Here is a 20,681-nt window from a genome sequence, read left to right as displayed (position 1 = left end):
TTTCATGTTAGTGTTCACTGGCTCTCTCACAGACACCAATAAGAAACTGCATATGCTACACTTTAATGTAGCAAGATCACACTTTCTTGCTACATTTTGTCTAAATGAAATAAACAATTTAACATACTGCAACTAGATGCACACACATGGCCACCAGTGTTTTGATATCTGCATTTAATGTCTGCTTGGAGACATGTTAGTTCATTTCATTTAGACAAAATGTAGCAAGAAACGTTATTCATTCAATCTTGCTGTCTTAAATTGTAGCATGTTCAGTTTTTTATTGGTTTCTGGTATCAAACAGAGCCAGTAAACACTAACATGAAACCAGCAGTATATATTAGAGCACTAACTACAGAACCTTTTCATTCACCATGAACACTCGTTCTTGTAACTTTCTCATTGTTCTAGCTTGCATTTTGATGTTTAATTTTCAACAAACTTCCCAAGACAACACTTTCCTTTGGTGTATTACAAATATTCACAGACCTTTTACAATTATTTCATCTTTGAATGTTATTTTAGTCTTTTTTTCAACTTCCTGATCACTGATGCACAAACTGGTGATGTCACTGAATTCAGACTACAAAAACTGGTGATGTCACTGAATTGATGAGACTACACAAACTGCTGATGTCACTGAATTGATGAGACTACACAAACTGCTGATGTCACTGAATTGAGACTACATAAACTGGTGATGTCACTCGGAATTAAGACTACATAAACTGGTGATGTCATTGCATTGTAAACATGTGATGTCATCACACTATGACTGTAGGAACTATTCATGTCATTGATCTATGGTTACAGATAGTGGTGACCTATCATATTATGGTACAAAATCTAACAGTTAGATGGTAAAGTTGTGGAGTCTATTGTGGAAGTGAAGCAGCATATTTATCTTCATATTTCTGCCAAACAACCTCCATCACTTTATCTGTCATTTCAGTTCTTTGATTCTCCTCCATCTCATCCCATTCCTCTTGTTTCAGTCTCCGTCCAAACACCTCAGTCTGGATTGGTAGCAAAGAAGAATCAAACAATAGTTATTATGGTGAAAGCTTTGCTGTTGCTATGGTTATAGTCTAAGTTGCTAAGCATATCTGTATTGATTTTTTCAATGTCTATATTATTCACTGACTACCAATAACTTCTTATCTTTGCAATAGACATTGCCATTTTACTGTTACTATGGGTATGGTCTTTGTTTCCAGGCGTATTTGAGTAATTCTTTATGTTTATTCACTTGACTACTTATCACTGTTTTTATCTTTGCGATAGACATTGCCATTTTACTGTTGTTATGGGTATGGTCTTAGCTGCTAAGCATATTTGTGCCAATTTTTTCAATGCGCATTCACTTGACTACCAATCACTGCTATCACCATGCCAACAGTAATGTACCGTGACTACTAACCATTAGTTACACTGTTCAAAAAATATAGCTGTTTAATATGTGACTTTTTGTAAAGAACCACCTTAAAATGTACAAACCTGAGCCTCATCATATGCTCTGTTGTATTCTTTTAAACCATTGCGAGTCTCCCTATCAAGTGTTTCTTTTTCTCTGCCTTCACTATGGCCCACTGTTGGTGAACAGAAAACATAACACGTGAAAACAAAAGGGTAATAAACAACCACTTATTTCACCATTATTGCAGCTCCATGGATTACAAGTACACGGACACAGTGTTCACAACAAGTGTGATTTTAAACACTTAAATCTATACAATCATACAAGCATAGATAAAAGAAAATAAGACAATAACAGAAATACATATTTCAAGTGGCCATCTTTAAAAATTTTGTTTGAGCTCCTGAAAAATTGTTTTTAGATGAAGACAGACAAAGTCCATCACTGTAAAAACTAGGATTCTCTACTACAAAAGGTGAATTCAAGAACTTAGTACATTTGTCTTTTGGATTTAAATGTATGTGTGCTAGGTTAAGTGACGTCACCAAGTGGAATGTAATTTACTGTTGCAATACATATCATATGTGTACCCATACCACAAATCAACCTTCAAGCATTCCATGTTATTCAATTTACAGTAACTGTTCTAATACGTTTTACATGTCTACTTATATCACAAATCAACCATTGAACATTGAACTGGGTTAAGACGTAGATATTACAATAAATTAAGAGATCGAGCTGGTTAGATATTTTGAGAATGACAACATAGAGTTTTACTATCAGGACATCATTTGTCAAAGAGCATTTTTCTGAACACCATGCTACATATGATCACAGACATGTATTTACCCCCATAACACTTGATTTTTTTTTCTTTACAATTTGTGACAAAAATCATACAAACATAGGACATGAAAGTACGCTGATCATTTGGCTTTCCAAGAAGTGTGTCTTTGAGTAGTACAAATTTTGCAATCAATTAGAAAGAGATCGCAAAAACCCCCAACTCACAATAGTTCACGCTATCCATGACTCTCTCCAACAAATTGAGAGTCACTGTCTCTGCCACTTTTCTTCGACCAGTTCCTGGAGGGGGTGTCTGTGTAGTTTGAGCTGTGGTAGGAGCTCCCCATGTCCTGGTATCATGAGTGGCTGCAGATGCAGGTGGAGGTGCATCCAGCCTGGTATCTTTGCTAGGAAAAGAACACCATCAATACCATTGTGAGACAGTTGAAAACTCTTTCATTTATCACAGGTACAGATAACAGTCTCTTTGAAATATAATGTGACGACAATCCATACACACATACTGAAGATCATGAAAGTATGTTTCAGATGTGTATGTTACATATTTTAAATTTCATACAAATTCTGAGAAAAGAGGTAAACACAATGAACAAAGCAACACTTGAATCATTTTGTTAAATATGATACAAGATATGTTTCTGACTTGACATTCTCGCTATGAGAGAGAGAGAGAGAGAGAGAGAGAGAGAGAGAGAGAGAGAGAGAGAGAGAGAGAGAGAGAGAGAGAGAGAGAGAGAGAGAGAGAGAGAGAGAGAGAGAGATCTATAAGCTATGATTCAATACACTAGTTAGTTGCACTTCAATAACCTACACACACACTGGCGTATAAAAGTATAGCTTAGATTATTCGAGTACCATCTACATTTGTACACCTTCAACAATATTCACTAACTCTACAGCCAACCACTACTCATTCTCATGTTGGCATTCTATTACACAATAAAATAACTTCTGATATCCTTGAATGAAAGTATATTATACTACTGAACATATCTAGGGTTAATATCCTATTCACAAGTTACTCTACACTTACTGTACACCTCATCTTTCTAACACTACTTCTACTCTGGCTATTTCCTAACTTTCCTGTGAGATAATAAAAAGTAAATCATAGATAAATCAATGTTATTGTGGTAAGTATACAGTGTTCTTAAATCTGTATTCTTACTATTCTTGTTAGTAAATCTCACCAAGGTGGAACAGTTTGATGTTCATGAAAGTTTGCATTGGCTCCGTGTTCAAAACCAGTTTGAGTTCAACATTCCGTACTTAACATTATAAGATTTATAAGATTTTAAATGATATGCCGCCAATGTACCTAAAGGAACTATCGAGTTTCCATGCTTCTGGCCACACCTTGCAAATGCAGCTGAAAACAATACAAGCATGAGTGCAATCCACGAGTACCCGCACTGGCACTCACTTGGCATGTTTATCCGAAACAGCAAATGTCCATAAAAACAACACTGTCTGATAACATTTGTGTACAATGAAAGATTGCGTCCTCATTTGCATATCGTTTGCATACATGTATGCAATAATATTTTTGGTATTGCATTGCAGTGGAAATACTACATGTACTTGTATGTGCACGCAACATTGCAAGTAATCTGTTGTACATATATGTAATACTTACCTTTCTCTGGACTGTGGTTGGTAGTTAGTCTCAATCTCATCTGGCCATGGTCTCTACAGAAGCAGGCACAACATAGAGAAATAAACATTCAATCGGATACTACTCATCACAGTTATTCGGTTGCAAATGAAAAGTGATCACCTGAAGGGTTTCAATGATCAATCATACACAGAGATTTGGTGACATTTGTGAGACTACAATATTTTCAACGGCGACAAGTTTACTTTCTCTTTGAATATCCTCTTTATCAAAACCTGAAATATATACATACAGAGTACACATACTTTACTAGTCAACAACGTGTTTAGCATCAAACACACTCTGGTACACTGAAATTTCTAACCTTGGAAATTATCAATCTCCAAATGATATTAGCTTAAAAATTAGGATTACAAATTATCACGCTCATATTTTTGTATCTAAACAAATAAGTACTATTGACCGATAATACTATACCTCTTTCAGTTTACGAAGTTCATCAATTTCTCTCTTAAGAGTCTCTATTTCATCCTTGGCATGTCTTTCACTTTCAATTCTTCTCTTTCTCTCCTATCAGAAGAAAACACAAAAATACTATGAGTCCCTTCCTGTGATCCTATCATTCACATATACAAATATATACTTCAGTAACTGTTTTTACCTCATTTTGTATTGTACTAAAAATATAAATTTCTTAAAACTTAGGAACTAGAAGACAGTGTATATATCTATTTGAATGCTTTGTACATCGACATTTAAAATTTATCAATTGATTGTGAAGACATCAAGAGCCAGTAAAATATTTTATGGTGGTAACAGCAATGAGTCCAATTTCTTTTAACAAATAGGTGTTCATGAAAGTGTACACAATTTTAGACTCTTTCACCTGACATATACACACCCACTTTCAGAACAATGTGCGGAAAAACATTCCCGAAAGGATGGTAGGTCTGTGTATAGTTCAATTAGGGAAGTACCTGTATCCCTAGATATACATGTATACTCAAATATGGGAAGTACCCCTATCCCAGGGTATATAGTCAAATATGGGAAGGACCCCTATCCCAGGGTATGTAGTCAAATAGGGGAAGTACCCCTATCCCCAGGTATATAGTCAAATATAGGAAGTACCCCTATCCCAGGGTATATAGTCAAATATGAGAAGTACCCCTATCCCAGGGTATATAGTCAAATATGGAAGTACCCCTATCCCAGGGTATATAGTCAAATATAGGAAGTACCCCTATCTCAGGGTATGTAGTCAAATAGGGGAAGTACCCCTATCCCCAGGTATATAGTCAAATATAGGAAGTACCCCTATCCCAGGGTATATAGTCAAATATAGGAAGTACCCCTATCCCAGGATATATAGTCAAATATGGGAAGTACCCCTATCTCAGGGTATATAGTCAAAAATGGAAGTACCCCTATCTCAGGGTATATATTCAAATAGGGGAAGTACCCCTATCCCAGGGTATATAGTCAAATATGGGACATACCCCTATCCCAGGGTATATAGTCAAATATGGGAAGTACCCCTATCTCAGGGTATATAGTCAAATATGGAAGTACCCCTATCCCAGGGTATATAGTCAAATATAGGAAGTACCCCTATCCCAGGGTATATAGTCAAATATGGGAAGTACCCCTATCTCAGGGTATATAGTCAAATATGGGAAGGACCCCTATCCCAGGGTATGTAGTCAAATAGGGGAAGTACCCCTATCCCCAGGTATATAGTCAAATATAGGAAGTACCCCTATCCCAGGGTATATAGTCAAATATGAGAAGTACCCCTATCCCAGGGTATATAGTCAAATATGGAAGTACCCCTATCCCAGGGTATATAGTCAAATATAGGAAGTACCCCTATCTCAGGGTATGTAGTCAAATAGGGGAAGTACCCCTATCCCCAGGTATATAGTCAAATATAGGAAGTACCCCTATCCCAGGGTATATAGTCAAATATAGGAAGTACCCCTATCCCAGGGTATATAGTCAAATATGGGAAGTACCCCTATCTCAGGGTATATAGTCAAAAATGGAAGTACCCCTATCTCAGGGTATATATTCAAATAGGGGAAGTACCCCTATCCCAGGGTATATAGTCAAATATGGGAAGTACCCCTATCCCAGGGTATATAGTCAAATATGGGAAGTACCCCTATCCCAGGGTATATAGTCAAATATGGAAGTACCCCTATCCCAGGGTATATAGTCAAATATAGGAAGTACCCCTATCCCAGGGTATATAGTCAAATATGGGAAGTACCCCTATCTCAGGGTATATAGTCAAATATGGAAGTACCCCTATCCCAGGGTATATAGTCAAATATAGGAAGTACCCCTATCCCAGGGTATATAGTCAAATATAGGAAGTACCCCTATCCCAGGGTATATAGTCAAATATGGGAAGTACCCCTATCCCAGGGTATATAGTCAAATATAGGAAGTACCCCTATCCCAGGGTATATAGTCAAATATAGGAAGTACCCCTATCTCAGGGTATATAGTCAAATATAGGAAGTACCCCTATCCCAGGGTATATAGTCAAATATAGGAAGTACCCCTATCCCAGGGTATATAGTCAAATATGGGAAGTACCCCTATCCCAGGGTATATAGTCAAATATAGGAAGTACCCCTATCCCAGGGTATATAGTCAAATATAGGAAGTACCCCTATCTCAGGGTATATAGTCAAATATAGGAAGTACCCCTATCCCAGGGTATACAGTCAAATATAGGAAGTACCCCTATCCCAGGGTATATAGTCAAATATAGGAAGTACCCCTATCCCAGGGTATATAATCAAATATGGGAAGTACCCCTATCTCAGGGTATATAGTCAAATAGGGGAAGTACCCCTATCCCAGGGTATATAGTCAAATATGGGAAGTACCCCTATCTCAGGGTATATAGTCAAATATGGAAGTACCCCTATCCCAGGGTATATAGTCAAATATAGGAAGTACCCCTATCCCAGGGTATATAGTCAAATATGGGAAGTACCCCTATCTCAGGGTATATAGTCAAATATGGAAGTACCCCTATCCCAGGGTATATAGTCAAATATAGGAAGTACCTCTATCCCAGGGTATATAGTCAAATATGGGAAGTACCCCTATCTCAGGGTATATAGTCAAAAATGGAAGTACCCCTATCTCAGGGTATATAGTCAAATAGGGGAAGTACCCCTATCCCAGGGTATATAGTCAAATAGGGGAAGTACCCCTATCTCAGGGTATATAGTCAAATATGGGAAGTACCCCTATCTCAGGGTATATAGTCAAATATGGAAATACCCCTATCCCAGGGTATATAGTTAAATATAGGAAGTACCCCTATCACAGGGTATATAGTCAAATATGGGAAGTACCCCTATCTCAGGGTATATAGTCAAATATGGAAGTACCCCTATCTCACAATCTGATTAAAATCTGATGTTAGATAGGCTGGTTTTCCTGTATTTACCTTTATTCCATCGTTATTGCGTCTTTTACGTTAGTTTTTTATTTTCCTGGACGAACGCCTTTCCAAAATAAAAAACTAACGTAAAAGACACAATAACGATGGAATAAAGGTAAATACAGGAAAACCAGCCTATCTAACATCAGATTTTAATCAGATTGCCCTATCTCAGGGTATATAGTCAAATATGGAAGTACCCCTATCCCAGGGTATATAGTCAAATATGGAAGTACCCCTGTCCCAGGGTATATAGTCAAATATGGGAAGTACCCCTGTCTCAGGGTATATAGTCAAATATGGAAGTACCCCTATCCCAGGGTATATAGTCAAATATAGGAAGTACCCCTATCCCAGGGTATATAGTCAAATATGGGAAGTACCCCTATCCCAGGGTATATAGTCAAATATAGGAAGTACCCCTATCCCAGGGTATATAGTCAAATATAGGAAGTACCCCTATCTCAGGGTATATAGTCAAATATAGGAAGTACCCCTATCCCAGGGTATATAGTCAAATATAGGAAGTACCCCTATCCCAGGGTATATAGTCAAATATGGGAAGTACCCCTATCCCAGGGTATATAGTCAAATATAGGAAGTACCCCTATCCCAGGGTATATAGTCAAATATAGGAAGTACCCCTATCCCAGGGTATACAGTCAAATATGGAAGTACCCCTATCCCAGGGTATACAGTCAAATATAGGAAGTACCCCTATCCCAGGGTATATAGTCAAATATAGGAATTACCCCTATCCCAGGGTATATAGTCAAATATGGGAAGTACCCCTATCCCAGGGTATATAGTCAAATATGGGAAGTACCCCTTTCTCAGGGTATATAGTCAAATATGGAAGTACCCCTATCCCAGGGTATATAGTCAAATATAGGAAGTACCCCTATCCCAGGGTATATAGTCAAATATGGGAAGTACCCCTATCCCAGGGTATATAGTCAAATATAGGAAGTACCCCTGTCCCAGGGTATATAGTCAAATATGGGAAGTACCCCTATCTCAGGGTATATAGTCAAATATGGAAGTACCCCTATCCCAGGGTATATAGTCAAATATAGGAAGTACCCCTATCCCAGGGTATATAGTCAAATATAGGAAGTACCCCTATCTCAGGGTATATAGTCAAATATAGGAAGTACCCCTATCCCAGGGTATACAGTCAAATATGGGAAGTACCCCTATCTCAGGGTATATAGTCAAATATGGGAAGTACCCCTATCTCAGGGTATATAGTCAAATATGGAAGTACCCCTATCCCAGGGTATATAGTCAAATATAGGAAGTACCCCTATCTCAGGGTATATAGTCAAATATGGGAAGTACCCCTATCTCAGGGTATATAGTCAAATATGGAAGTACCCCTATCTCAGGGTATATAGTCAAATATAGGAAGTACCCCTATCCCAGGGTATATAGTCAAATATAGGAAGTACCCCTATCCCAGGGTATATAGTCAAATATAGGAAGTACCCCTATCCCAGGGTATACAGTCAAATATGGGAAGTACCCCTATCTCAGGGTATATAGTCAAATATGGGAAGTACCCCTATCCCAGGGTATATAGTCAAATATGGGACGTACCCCTATCCCCAGGTATATAGTCAAATATGGGACATACCCCTATCTCAGGGTATACAGTCAAATATGGGAAGTACCCCTATCCCAGGATATATAGTCAAATATGGGACATACCCCTATCTCAGGGTATATAGTCAAATATGGAAAGTACCCCTATCTCAGGGTATATAGTCAAATATGGGAAGTACCCCTATCCCAGGGTATATAGTCAAATATGGGACATACCCCTATCTCAGGGTATATAGTCAAATATGGGACATACCCCTATCTCAGGGTATATAGTCAAATATGGAAAGTACCCCTATCTCAGGATATATAGTCAAATATGGGACATACCCCTATCTCAGGGTATATAGTCAAATATGGAAAGTACCCCTATCTCAGGGTATATAGTCAAATATGGGACATACCCCTATCTCAGGGTATATAGTCAAATATGGAAAGTACCCCTATCTCAGGGTATATAGTCAAATATGGGAAGTACCCCTATCCCAGGGTATATAGTCAAATATGGAAAGTACCCCTATCTCAGGATATATAGTCAAATATGGGACATACCCCTATCTCAGGGTATATAGTCAAATATGGAAGTACCCCTATCCTCGGGGTATATAGTCAAATATGGAAGTACCCCTATCTCAGGGTATATAGTCAAATATGGAAGTACCCCTATCCTCAGGGTATATAGTCAAATATGGGAAGTACCCCTATCTCAGGGTATATAGTCAAATATGGGAAGTACCCCTATCTCAGGGTATATTATCAGATATGGAAATACCCTATCCCCATGGGGAAATATGGGAAATACCCCAACCGTGTGGGGAAATCACTTAATAATTCCTGATGATGTTACTACCAGGGTATATACAACATATCAGGGAATGTATGATTTCTATACAGTTCTGATTTCACCATAACAAATAACTTACAAATTCAAGTTGATCTTCCAAGTACATCCTATCTTCTTCAATTCTCTTTCTGTCTTCCTCCATCAGTTTCCGTAGCCTCTCTTCCTCTTCCATCCTTTCTTGTAATTCCATCTGTTTCCTGTTTTCCTCTGCCTCTCGTTGCTCCTGAACATTCCTATCCACAGAACATGATATCATTAAAATAACTAATAGCTCTAATTCTTCCAACATTTTGGATAATATTTGCCCTTGTGGGCAAAATACTCTCAACCATTACAAGAAACTGTTCAATGATTCTGATTCACTAAATTACCCTTCTACGGCGCTGTGACAAGTAGTGTAGCCTGTCTAAGATGCTGTAACTTTGCTAGCTCTTGTCTGCTATCCTGCTTGTGCAACTTCCCATACCAAACTGTTATTACGATTTGACTAATTACGTTTTACTATGAGTGATTACATCAGACGATTATTCAAATGAAGTCATTATGCAAATGAACATGTGCAACTGGGATGAACACAGGAGTTAATATTAATTCAACATGCGGTGTGCTAATTTAAGCTGGTAACGACTTTTGGGGATGTGGCTAACAGAATCACTTTAAACATGAAGAAGCACAAACAGGATAGGTGATGAGAGCCAGTTAAGTTACAGATCTCGCACCATGTACAGGCTACACTACATTGTAGTCTTGACAGATCCTCCACAGTCATAATAGTGGGGTATGCAATATAAATCTGTCAACCTGCCATGTACTGCAAAACCTGAATGGCAATCTGTACAACAAACACGTAGTGTGTCTTTCAGTGTACTCTAACTTGACGTCCATGTGTAAATAATCATGAAAGAAGCATTGACAATTTCATCATTTGTCACCAAATTGTACAGAGTGGAATATTAGTAGACTTGATCACTTTGCACAGATCATACATGCTTTAGCAATTACAACAACATAAGCAAACTGAAAACATGTAGAAAAACTACAAAGAAATAATACAGCTACTGAGGATTCAACACATTAATTTTGTACTCATTAATTATTTTGTTGCTGTTGTTGTTGTTTTTCAGTTGTTTTGCATTAGTTATTGAAATGTACAACATATATTGACCATACAGGTATATTCTCAGTGTGGTATGGTTGCCTTTTCTTATTACCTGAGTTTCTGTGCCTCTCTCTCTTCCCTTGCCAGTCTTCTATCATGTGCTTTCAATCTTGGTGGTATTTTATCACTGGACCAATGAGTCCATGGACCTGGTAGACCCAAACCTGGCACAAATCAAAGAATATACATCAAAATGTAGAAAGACAGTACTAGCAGTACACAGTGATACACACTGTGACACACACAGTGGCAGACAGTGTGACACAAACTTCAACAAGGACACACATATTTATACATATTAACAGACTGATAAAGCACTATTCTATAACGCTGTCACCCCAGCACAAGTAAAAACAAAAGATTACTCAATACTGCCAAAGAGGGCAGTATACTACAATATAGGCGATATCAGTTACTCGAGACAAGTAATAGAAAACAAAAGATAACCAACAAAGTGAACGAGGTCAGTTTTCACTTACTTTGAGTTGGGTCTAGAATTGGCATGTCCATTCTGTCTTTGTTCAGCAATGCATTCATATCACTGAAGAAATTCCTGTTAATCTGTAGTGAATACATATAAAACATATCAACACAAAAAAAAGGACTGGACATGTATAATTTGATGAAACTAATCTATGCTAGGAAGAATACAGTGTTTTTTGGATTCTGGGTTCATATTAAACAAAGCTAGTCAAAGCCAGGCAATTATTGAGAATAATCTCAACTGTTTGTCCATATTATACTTGCATCTTCAAGGATGTACTATAAGGTTGGTGTCTATAATGTGCAATGAACAGGTATAAACTTTGAAAGACTGCTTCTCTTTACAGCCTGTTTCATATAAGTGTTCACAGGCTCTGTTAAATACAACCACGCAGAAACTGCACATTCTACACTTTCAGATAGCAAGATTGAATGAGTACAGTTTCTTGCCACATTTTGTCAAAGCGAAATGAACTAACATCTCACCATGTAGACATCAAATACAGACACCAAAACATTGGCTCCCATGTGACTGCATCTAGTTACAGTACATTTAAATGGTTTATTTCATCTAGACAAAATTTTAGCAAGAAATTGCAGTCTTGCTATCTTCGTGTAGTTGGTTTCTGCTTGGTCGTAACAAACAAAGCCAGTGAACACTAACATGAAACAGGCTGTGTAATCCGACATCTGTACCACAAAACCTATTCTTCAGTTTGGAGCGCATTGATATGTCACTTTCCAAAACTAAATAGTTGTTGCAAATCTAAGTATGTCTCTGAGGTTGTTAAACATACATACAAACCACAACACACCAGATTAATAGTGTAACATTACCTCATACATGTACTGTTCTTTCTTCAGTTTAAGTGCATGGTCACCAAGAACTGTCTCTATACCCACAGGCTGCAAAACAACACAACCAGCATTAGGGATGATCACACAATGTCACACAAGGCCAAGACCCCATCCCCTCTCTCTCCCTACATGAATGTCCACAAGTGTGATGTTGACATCAACACATTTATATAGGATGTAATCCCTGATGGAAATTGTAGTGTTTACACCACTATGATCAATGCAATGTAAAAACACAGGAAGCATGTTAATGGAAACCCAGCACTGTCTATCACATTAGCAATAAATTTTTTATCAACTTATCAACATCTCAGTAGTAAAAACAGAACTTGTTATCATTGAAGGTGTGAAAGTTTTCTAAATTTGTGATGGTAACAAGTGTGAAAATGAAGACCAGCAATCACATTGATGGCAGAACCCTTTCCTCTATCAAAACAAACAAAGTTCCTTTATTGAGCTTGTGTGACATCATGCAATTGTCCAATACAAATTGCAGTAAAACATTAAGTTATACAGGTGGAGTAAAAAAAATTCTATAAAAATATTTTAAGTGTGAAAGTATAAAACCCTTCAGAAAGAGAAAAATACACCATACACCATACATCATACTATTCCATACCCCTATGCCCAATCAATCATTCATGATTTGTCTCTGAATTGCTACACAGGAATTTCACTCACGGTGATATGAATGAATGATGAAGTCATAAAAACGGGAAATAACCCCTGACAGTATATTTGAATCTACTTACTATATCACATTCCAAGATATGGTCTCTGAGTAGCATCAAAGTAACAACAGTAAACACTGGTATGATGTCATATTCAGGTACATCTAAACCAATAATGTATTGGTCCCATACATACATCACAGTGTCAAGTTGAAGGTAGCCTGAAACAAAATGAAATGTTCATCAAGTACAGATTTAGCTTTATAATGACACTTTCTACATCCCCAATCCATTACATAATGACTTTCTACATCCCAACTGTAGTTCGTGACGAGTTTCTACACCCCATTGTATTGTAGATGAGTTTCTACATCCCCATTATATGACATACTATTAAAAACCAACATAAACTAATCCCCCCCCCCCCCATCTCACTATGATGATACATCCATGCTCATTGTAACACAACGTTATCACTATGACACCAACATGATCTCTCCTCCTACCTACTCTGGTGCTGACACCCCCCCCCCCCCCACTCATCTGCCACCTCCCTGACCCAACCCCATCCAACCACCATGGTGTTTTTTGGTAGAAACAGAAATATAACTCATGTGAACTGGAGTATGATTTTTCAATTACATGTACATGTACCTATGGTACACAAACCTACGGTTCACCCGAGACTAACAGACTGCACTACAACTTACAAGCAGAAACTGTATTATAGCTACATTACATTATACATACCAACAAACAAACTCCTAACCATTGGTCTGATGATTGCTCTCAAACCTTCCACCAACGTCTCATGGGTTCCCATTTCCCCTATAATATAGTAATAACAGGACACAGGACTATTAGTCAACAAAAAGTATTGCTACCTTTCAGATCAAACTCAAACCTGCACTACCTGCAACTGGGACATTTTTTTTTCATTAAGTAACCAAAAATTGGTCAATTACTTAATATAAAAGACATTGTGTCTGTTATTTAGTTTTCAATATTATCCGTAGATAGTGCACAGTGTAGTGACAAATTCAAATCTTGAGTGAATGCTTAGTTTTGAATCTGCTGCCATGTTGACACGACACTCCTTTGTAAATGTACCGTTTTTTGATCAGACAACCAAAATCTATTCACTGAAAAATGTTAAAACACCAATAATCAGATATTGTACATGCTAATCAGTGGTCGATCTTATCCATAAACATTACAGTAACAGGTTGAAATTGTCATTGCCATTGAGGGTGCTGATTTTTGGGTGCGGACCCCAAAATCAATTTGATTTGTTTTAATGTACCTACCATATCATGTATAAAGCTACAAAAAATATGTTCATCCACAAGTAATTCAATACTATTGAGGGTTCTGTACGATATTAGGAGTAAATCATTTTATCTAAACAAAACATTTTCAATAAAACATTCCGGTTGCAGCTAGTGCAGCTATAAAAGACTAGAAATCTGAGCATGTGACTGATTCTCAATAAATAATTCAGAAAAAAATATATTACAAGGTATAAAAGATGATATAAGGGAGCACAAATAAATGATAACACAAAGTCCTAAAGTAATAAATTACTCCAAAATGCATCAAAACCATCCTAAAAACAAGTATTAAAATCACTGACATTCAGAGTCAAAGGAGTATCTAAGTGATCATACATTAGTACAAGATAAATAAGTCAAACGAAAAAACTAAAATGATAAAGAATGGGTTCTAGTTAAGAGTTAATGGGCATGCCAAAACTCATGCAATTATTTAATTATGTGTGCAAAACATTCCATACAACAAGAGTTACTTAAAGTGGTCATATGGATGAAGAATGGGTATTTATTTTGGATTTTTAATTTATAAAACAATTTTATTATGACTTCCTACTTGAAAAATCAATATGTAAAATGTTTGTTATTGTACGTACAATAACAAACATTTTACATATTTGTTTAGCTTTTTGCAATGTATTGAGTTACAAACAGACTTAGTCCATGTTGTTTCCTCTTGATTTTTCAAGTAGGAAGCCATGATAAAATTATTTGTTTTATAAATTAAAAATCCAAAATAAATACCCCCAATTGTCATCCATATGGCCACTTTAACATCAAAGTTTAAACACACACTCATTTCATGTGAAAGTGAAAGAATACTGTATTATTAAATATGGGACTTGAAACTTAAACAACAACAATACATTATAGGGCTGGAATTCTGACCATTCTGTCACCTATAATTTAGGTGAGTAAAAGTTCAAATGAATACTTTAAGAGCGTTATTACCTCTACTCCCAAATATCTCTTTTCAACTGGCACATCATTTCAAAACATGGATTTAAATCGTTAGGTTTTTGAAATATAGGGTGGAATACCTTGTAATGCATGGGTTTGTACACTACCCTATTTTCAAAATGTACGACTGTATGGAAAATGACTAATAATTTTTAAAGAACATGATCTTTGTTGTGACTTATATTTTTATTCATACAATGGTAATATCCACAAATACATCATTTACAAATGACAAATTAGCCCATCCAGCCCCAGATATCTCATATATGGGTAACTCACTACATATACCAACATGCAATAAACAGAGGATATACTAATTCACATGATGTGAGTTTCACAAACCAAACACTAACTTACGCTTTTTACTTTTAGTTTTGCTGGTTTTCGCTGTTTATTCAAAGAAAAAAATAATGTCTGTTATAAGGTGTTAATTTTTTATTGCACATGACACATATAACTAGATAAATCTTATTAAGTTTCCCTCACTACCAATTTCCTTCCATTCTTATCCTTCAGAAAACTGTCAATACAAAAGTTACTTTTTCTCTCACACTATGGATATATTGCATTTTCAAAATCTTACACAGTATTACAACAGTCTGTACTGTATGCCATGATAGGGCGCCCTCACACATCGGTCAACCCCTTTTCCTCTAGAGCAGTCCAGTGAGGGTGGAGCGACATGGCATATCTTACAGTTTATGTATTACAATAGTACACAGAAATTTTACATCATTCTGGTATAAAACGTATTTTATGTAAATATGGATAGTTTGTCTAATGGCAAGATAGGTTACTCTGCCAAACCACACTCATATCATTTTGGACAAACCATAATTATCTCAGAGTCAAACACAACACACTGGGGCTATATACCAGAATCATATATGTAAGTCCCAGTGTGGTATACTCTAGGTATTTGCACAAGTACTTATGAGAGTTTTTTGCTGCCTTATTTTCATGAAGTATTGGTATTATAGTGAAAAAAAATGTGCAAGCATGAGAGCAAATAACTCAAGTACTACTATGGTACTTTATCATCATGGACTTCTAATGTGATAATTGAACTATAGGTAATATAGGCAATTTACCTAATGTCTTGTAGCCCAAACAGCAATTCAATAAATATATATAACTGTGTGTTATTTTGTGTAGATCATGGAGCATTCAGTGCAGCCGTCTAAATATTTCGTCTAGACTGTCACTCAATTGACTTCTTCAGTGGGCTGAATGTTTTTCACCAGGTGTTAATGGCATATCACATGGTTATTGACCAATGCTTAAAGGAAGTGAGGACATGATTCTATGTGTGTGACAGCATTCAGTCTACTGTACAAGTCAATTGAGTCTAGACGAAATATTTGGACATGGTAACATTTCCTGCTTGTGATTAAATAACCTTTATATATATATATATCATGAAACCAAACTGATGAATCTCTGTGGATCTGATTTTGATGCATGGTTTGACAGATTGCATTCAATTACTGATACAATGCTTACCTTCTGTTGGTGAAAAGAGATTCATGATATGAGTTGCCAGTTCCTCATCATGCTTCTCCAATAATGTAGCCACAGTGTCAGTAAAGTTTTGCATGGCTTCTTTGTAGTCCTGTAGTGTGATAAGACACATTTGTATGATTTGTATGAATTTGTATTAATATCCTAGTCATTCTAAATCAGGACATGTTCATCCAGAATATTAGTTATGTGGTGCTCAAAGTATAAGTCAAAACAAAATTGTAATTATTTTCCCTGATTTTTCATCAATTATGCTAGAGTAGATATTTATGGTATTTTGTTCCCCAATACATTCCTACATTTAGCAGGAAAATACTAGTGAGCTAAGGTTTTGCCAACCCCGTCTTTGATTTGTAGTGACAAAGTCCCTCAAGTCAATTATACTTTCCAGAACAAAGCAAAATATTTGGGCATAATAGTTGTTATCCTTACCTCAGACCACGATACCCTGGTCTCTGTTTCAGTTACATCAGTCCATGACACCCTCACATGTCCTCGTCTCTGTTTAACTTACCTCAGTCCATGACTCCCTGATAAACCCTGGTCTCTGTTTCAGTTACCTCAGTCCATGACACCCTCATATACCCTGGTCTCTGTTTCACTTACCTCAGTCCATGACTCCCTCATATACCCTGGTCTCTGTTTCACTTACCCCAGTCCACGACTCCCTCATATATCCTGGTCTCTGTTTCACTTACCTCAGTCCATGACTCCCTCATATACCCTGGTCTCTGTTTCATAAATGTGATGTATTCTTCTATCAATAAGGCAATACTGTTACGATGAGAGAGTTGATCAGGATGGACAGTAGCTAGTGATGTCACTAAGAATGGTACAACTAGGAGATAGTCTGAGTCTAGAAGACTGGTTTGTGTTCTCTTCCTAGCATGGTAATAGGATAGTGTGGACTTCATAGCATTTAGTATACCTACAAAGTTTAACAAGTAAATTGAAACGTAATTTACCAAATCATTTTGTTCATACAATATTATTTGTCTTTAAAATCCCAATGTTGTACATCATGGGCCAAACCAAATCTTTGAATAAGTACTCATATACCATGCACGAGCCACGTTCAACAAAAAATATGGAATATATACTCTGGTCATTCTATGTCATGATAATGCATGTCTATGTCACGACAGCGTGTGTCTACATCATTAGTTCTGCTGTGTTCAAAATATGAATCAAGATGCTCAAAACTGTCATTACTTTTCCCCCAATTTTTTAAAATATATTTTAATACTGGTGATGGTAGAATTATATTATTCCCCAATATTTTTCTTCATTCAGCCTGAAAATACTCGTGAACTAAGGGTTGTCTCTACTCATCTAGCGACTTGTAGTGACAAAGACCCCTTAGATCACTGGTATTTTCCTTGGCTGAACAAAGAAAAATGTTGGGGAATAATATCTAACATTCCATGAAATGTTTTGATATTATTCTATCTGACAAAAGATGCTGTAGTGGGTCTTAAAATATGGGTTCTGTAAGAATTGTGTATTTTGTCATCATTTTGACTAACTAACAGAGCCTGTATATTCTTGGAATGTTCGTTCATTTTTTAAGAAATGTACATTTCACCATTTTGACTTACTAACAGAGCCTGCAAGTTCTTGGAATGTGTGTTCATTTTTTAAGAATTGTACATTTCACCATTTTGACTTACTAACAGAGCCTGCAAGTTCTTGGAATGTGTGTTCATTTTTTAAAGAAATGTACATTTCACCATTTTGACTTACTAACAGAGCCTGCAAGTTCTTGGAATGTATGTTCATTTTCTAAGAATTGTACATTTCACCATGTTGACTTACTAACAGAGCCTGCAAGTTCTTGGAATGTGTGTTCATTTTCTAAGAGTTGTTGACACTTCTGGACAATCTCCAAGTCTAATATAGACATAACATTCTTTGGATCACTCTGTAGTATTTCCACATACTGCTTCTTTACTGGAAGTAGATATAAAAACATAGATATGAGCTATTATGTTATATAGATAAACACAAATTCCTAAAATTAGGAGGCACACATAGACAGACAGGCAAACATCTAGACATACAGACATACACACGAACACACACAGACACATCCACACACAGGCACACATATTCATACACACACAAACAAACACACAGACACAGATAGACAGACAGACAGACACACACACACACACACACACACACACACACACACACACACACACACACACACACACACACACACACACACACACACACTACAATGTAAATAAACGAGTTCTTACAATTAGGATTGTGTAGAAACAGCTTCCATGCAATTTGTCGAAGTCTGTCTGGCAAGACCTGGTTGAGACACAAATGAAGTTTGTTCTTCATTTCTGGCCATTTCCTTAGCAATGCTACAGACCCATCCCTGGCATGTCCTAGTACTAAATCTGATTTGGTAATCACTGGAAAGTCTTCAAGCAGTTCTTTGGCTACTTGGTTGTTGAGATGTTGGTCAAGACTGTGAGATACATTGACTTGAAGATTTGTGAATGATTTACCTGCAGAGAACAATCAATTGTCAGTTTAACAAGTCTGATTTCACAATATATGAAATATGCATAAAAATTACTATATTTGAATATTAGAAATGAAATGTCTATGATTTTAGTTATTGCTGGGGATTATTGCTTGTATTTTACTTTACTATGTGATAGTTTCACTTGTATAACTTTGTTGTACTTGAAGAAAAGTTTCCAATTTATTCATCATTTATCTTCTTAATTAATGTATACTAAATCAAGATATTTGCCCAAGTCCTGTAAGTGTAGGAAAAAGTAAAATCTTAAATATCTGGACATCCTGTTTCTACAGTAAAGAAAGCAATTAATATATGACATGTTTCCACTGAGAAAGAATTGGTTCTAGATAGTCAGTTTTATATTAGGTAACTTTAACAAGTACAAGTGAGAACTCAAAGTTCCTGAGATATAGAGGGACTGTGAATTTATTATATCTCACCATGCTGAATAGCCTTGGCAGCTCTTTGCATAAACAACGTCTTCTCAGCCTCTGATAAATCTGTGAAGTAAGTGACTTTACTTTCTGTCAGTTGTTGTTGTATGGCATCAAATAATTCTCTGGTAAGTGCACCCCATTCCTGTTATGAAAACGAACAAAAAAAGTTACATGCACTGACATTTTTGTACTTATTGTCATGGGAATGAAAGCCAGAGATATAATAAGTACATGATGTAGTTATGTACTTCAAATTTTAAATTTAGTAGTACACATTTTAGAGCGATATTCAGAGGAACCATTGGCTTAGTACCAACTTTTACTAACTAGTCAAAATTTATTATTTAAAATGCTCCTGTTAATTGTTATGGTAAAAAGGAACAAAAGTTACTGTCGGAAGATAATTAGTACTTACAATGGTTCGATTCATCTTCACAATCACAGAGCAAGTTTATTATACACAGAAATATAATCATATCATCAAAAATGAAACAAGTATTGGAAGTAACAGTAAACAAATACATTGGCGCTGACATCCAATTTCTTCAATTATATACACCATTTTATTTATTTTCCCTTGAAATATTGATTGCCTTAAGAAATATCATATTAACTTGAGAGCATTTACATCTCTGCTCTATCTGTGACCTCTATATGAGGTCAAGTTGGAGAGCGAGGACAACCATGTAAACAAACATTCCAGCTCAGATTTACACGTATCAAAGAGAACCTAGTCTCACTTAAAAAGTTCGGAAGGATGTGCGAATAACAAATTTTACATTCTCGCTTGGGATAAATAATCTTGTACTAACCGGAGAGTCGGTAATCTGTGCTTTACAGTCCAACAACCACTTCGGTAGTCCCGGAGGGGCAGCCATTTCGTATTTTTGTCACTGGGAATGTTGCACATGCGCAAATCTACTTACGAGTTCTCCTGCAAGGGTAGACATAACCTCAAATCTGAT

At 36.5% G+C, this 20,681-nt stretch overlaps 1 protein-coding gene across 2 annotated transcripts; it reads right to left on the bottom strand.

Annotated features, from left to right (window-relative positions):
• Positions 1-268: 268 nt before the first annotated feature.
• Positions 269-20,600, bottom strand: LOC144448905 (uncharacterized). 2 transcript variants are annotated; one of them, XM_078139248.1, is made up of 18 exons: positions 20,529-20,600; positions 19,720-19,858; positions 18,999-19,259; positions 18,550-18,684; positions 17,433-17,662; positions 16,717-16,825; positions 15,571-15,600; positions 13,676-13,753; positions 13,007-13,146; positions 12,234-12,302; positions 11,393-11,474; positions 10,966-11,077; positions 9,834-9,987; positions 4,320-4,412; positions 3,864-3,916; positions 2,432-2,613; positions 1,498-1,589; positions 269-1,016 (listed from the first exon to the last, which is right to left on the bottom strand). In XM_078139248.1, exons 1-18 carry the CDS (start codon positions 20,592-20,594, stop codon positions 876-878), a joined length of 2,166 nt encoding a protein of 721 aa, XP_077995374.1. In that variant the 5' UTR covers positions 20,595-20,600; the 3' UTR covers positions 269-875. The 2 variants fall into 2 exon arrangements, with proteins under 2 accessions (XP_077995374.1, XP_077995375.1); XM_078139249.1 differs by lacking the exon at positions 15,571-15,600.
• Between the last annotated feature and the right edge of the window lie 81 nt (positions 20,601-20,681).

This window comes from Glandiceps talaboti, chromosome 18, assembly GCF_964340395.1.
Source record: "Glandiceps talaboti chromosome 18, keGlaTala1.1, whole genome shotgun sequence".
In the NCBI taxonomy this organism is placed as follows: Eukaryota; Metazoa; Hemichordata; class Enteropneusta; family Spengelidae; genus Glandiceps; species Glandiceps talaboti.
Note: the sequence above shows the minus strand (reverse complement) of the source record. Positions and strands in the feature narration are given on the sequence as shown.

What these genes read in the sequence shown, in the direction of transcription:
- LOC144448905 (XM_078139248.1), bottom strand. Translation starts at nt 20,594, where the DNA reads ATGGCTGCCCCTCCGGGACTACCGAAGTGGTTGTTGGACTGTAAAGCA. An exon ending in TGGAAGATCAACTTGAATTT is followed by an intron (nt 4,413 to 9,833) that starts GTAAGTTATTTG and finishes TTCTTCTGATAG; the next exon opens with GAGAGAAAGAGAAGAATTGA. An exon ending in CAACCACAGTCCAGAGAAAG is followed by an intron (nt 2,614 to 3,863) that starts GTAAGTATTACA and finishes TTCTTTTCCTAG; the next exon opens with CAAAGATACCAGGCTGGATG.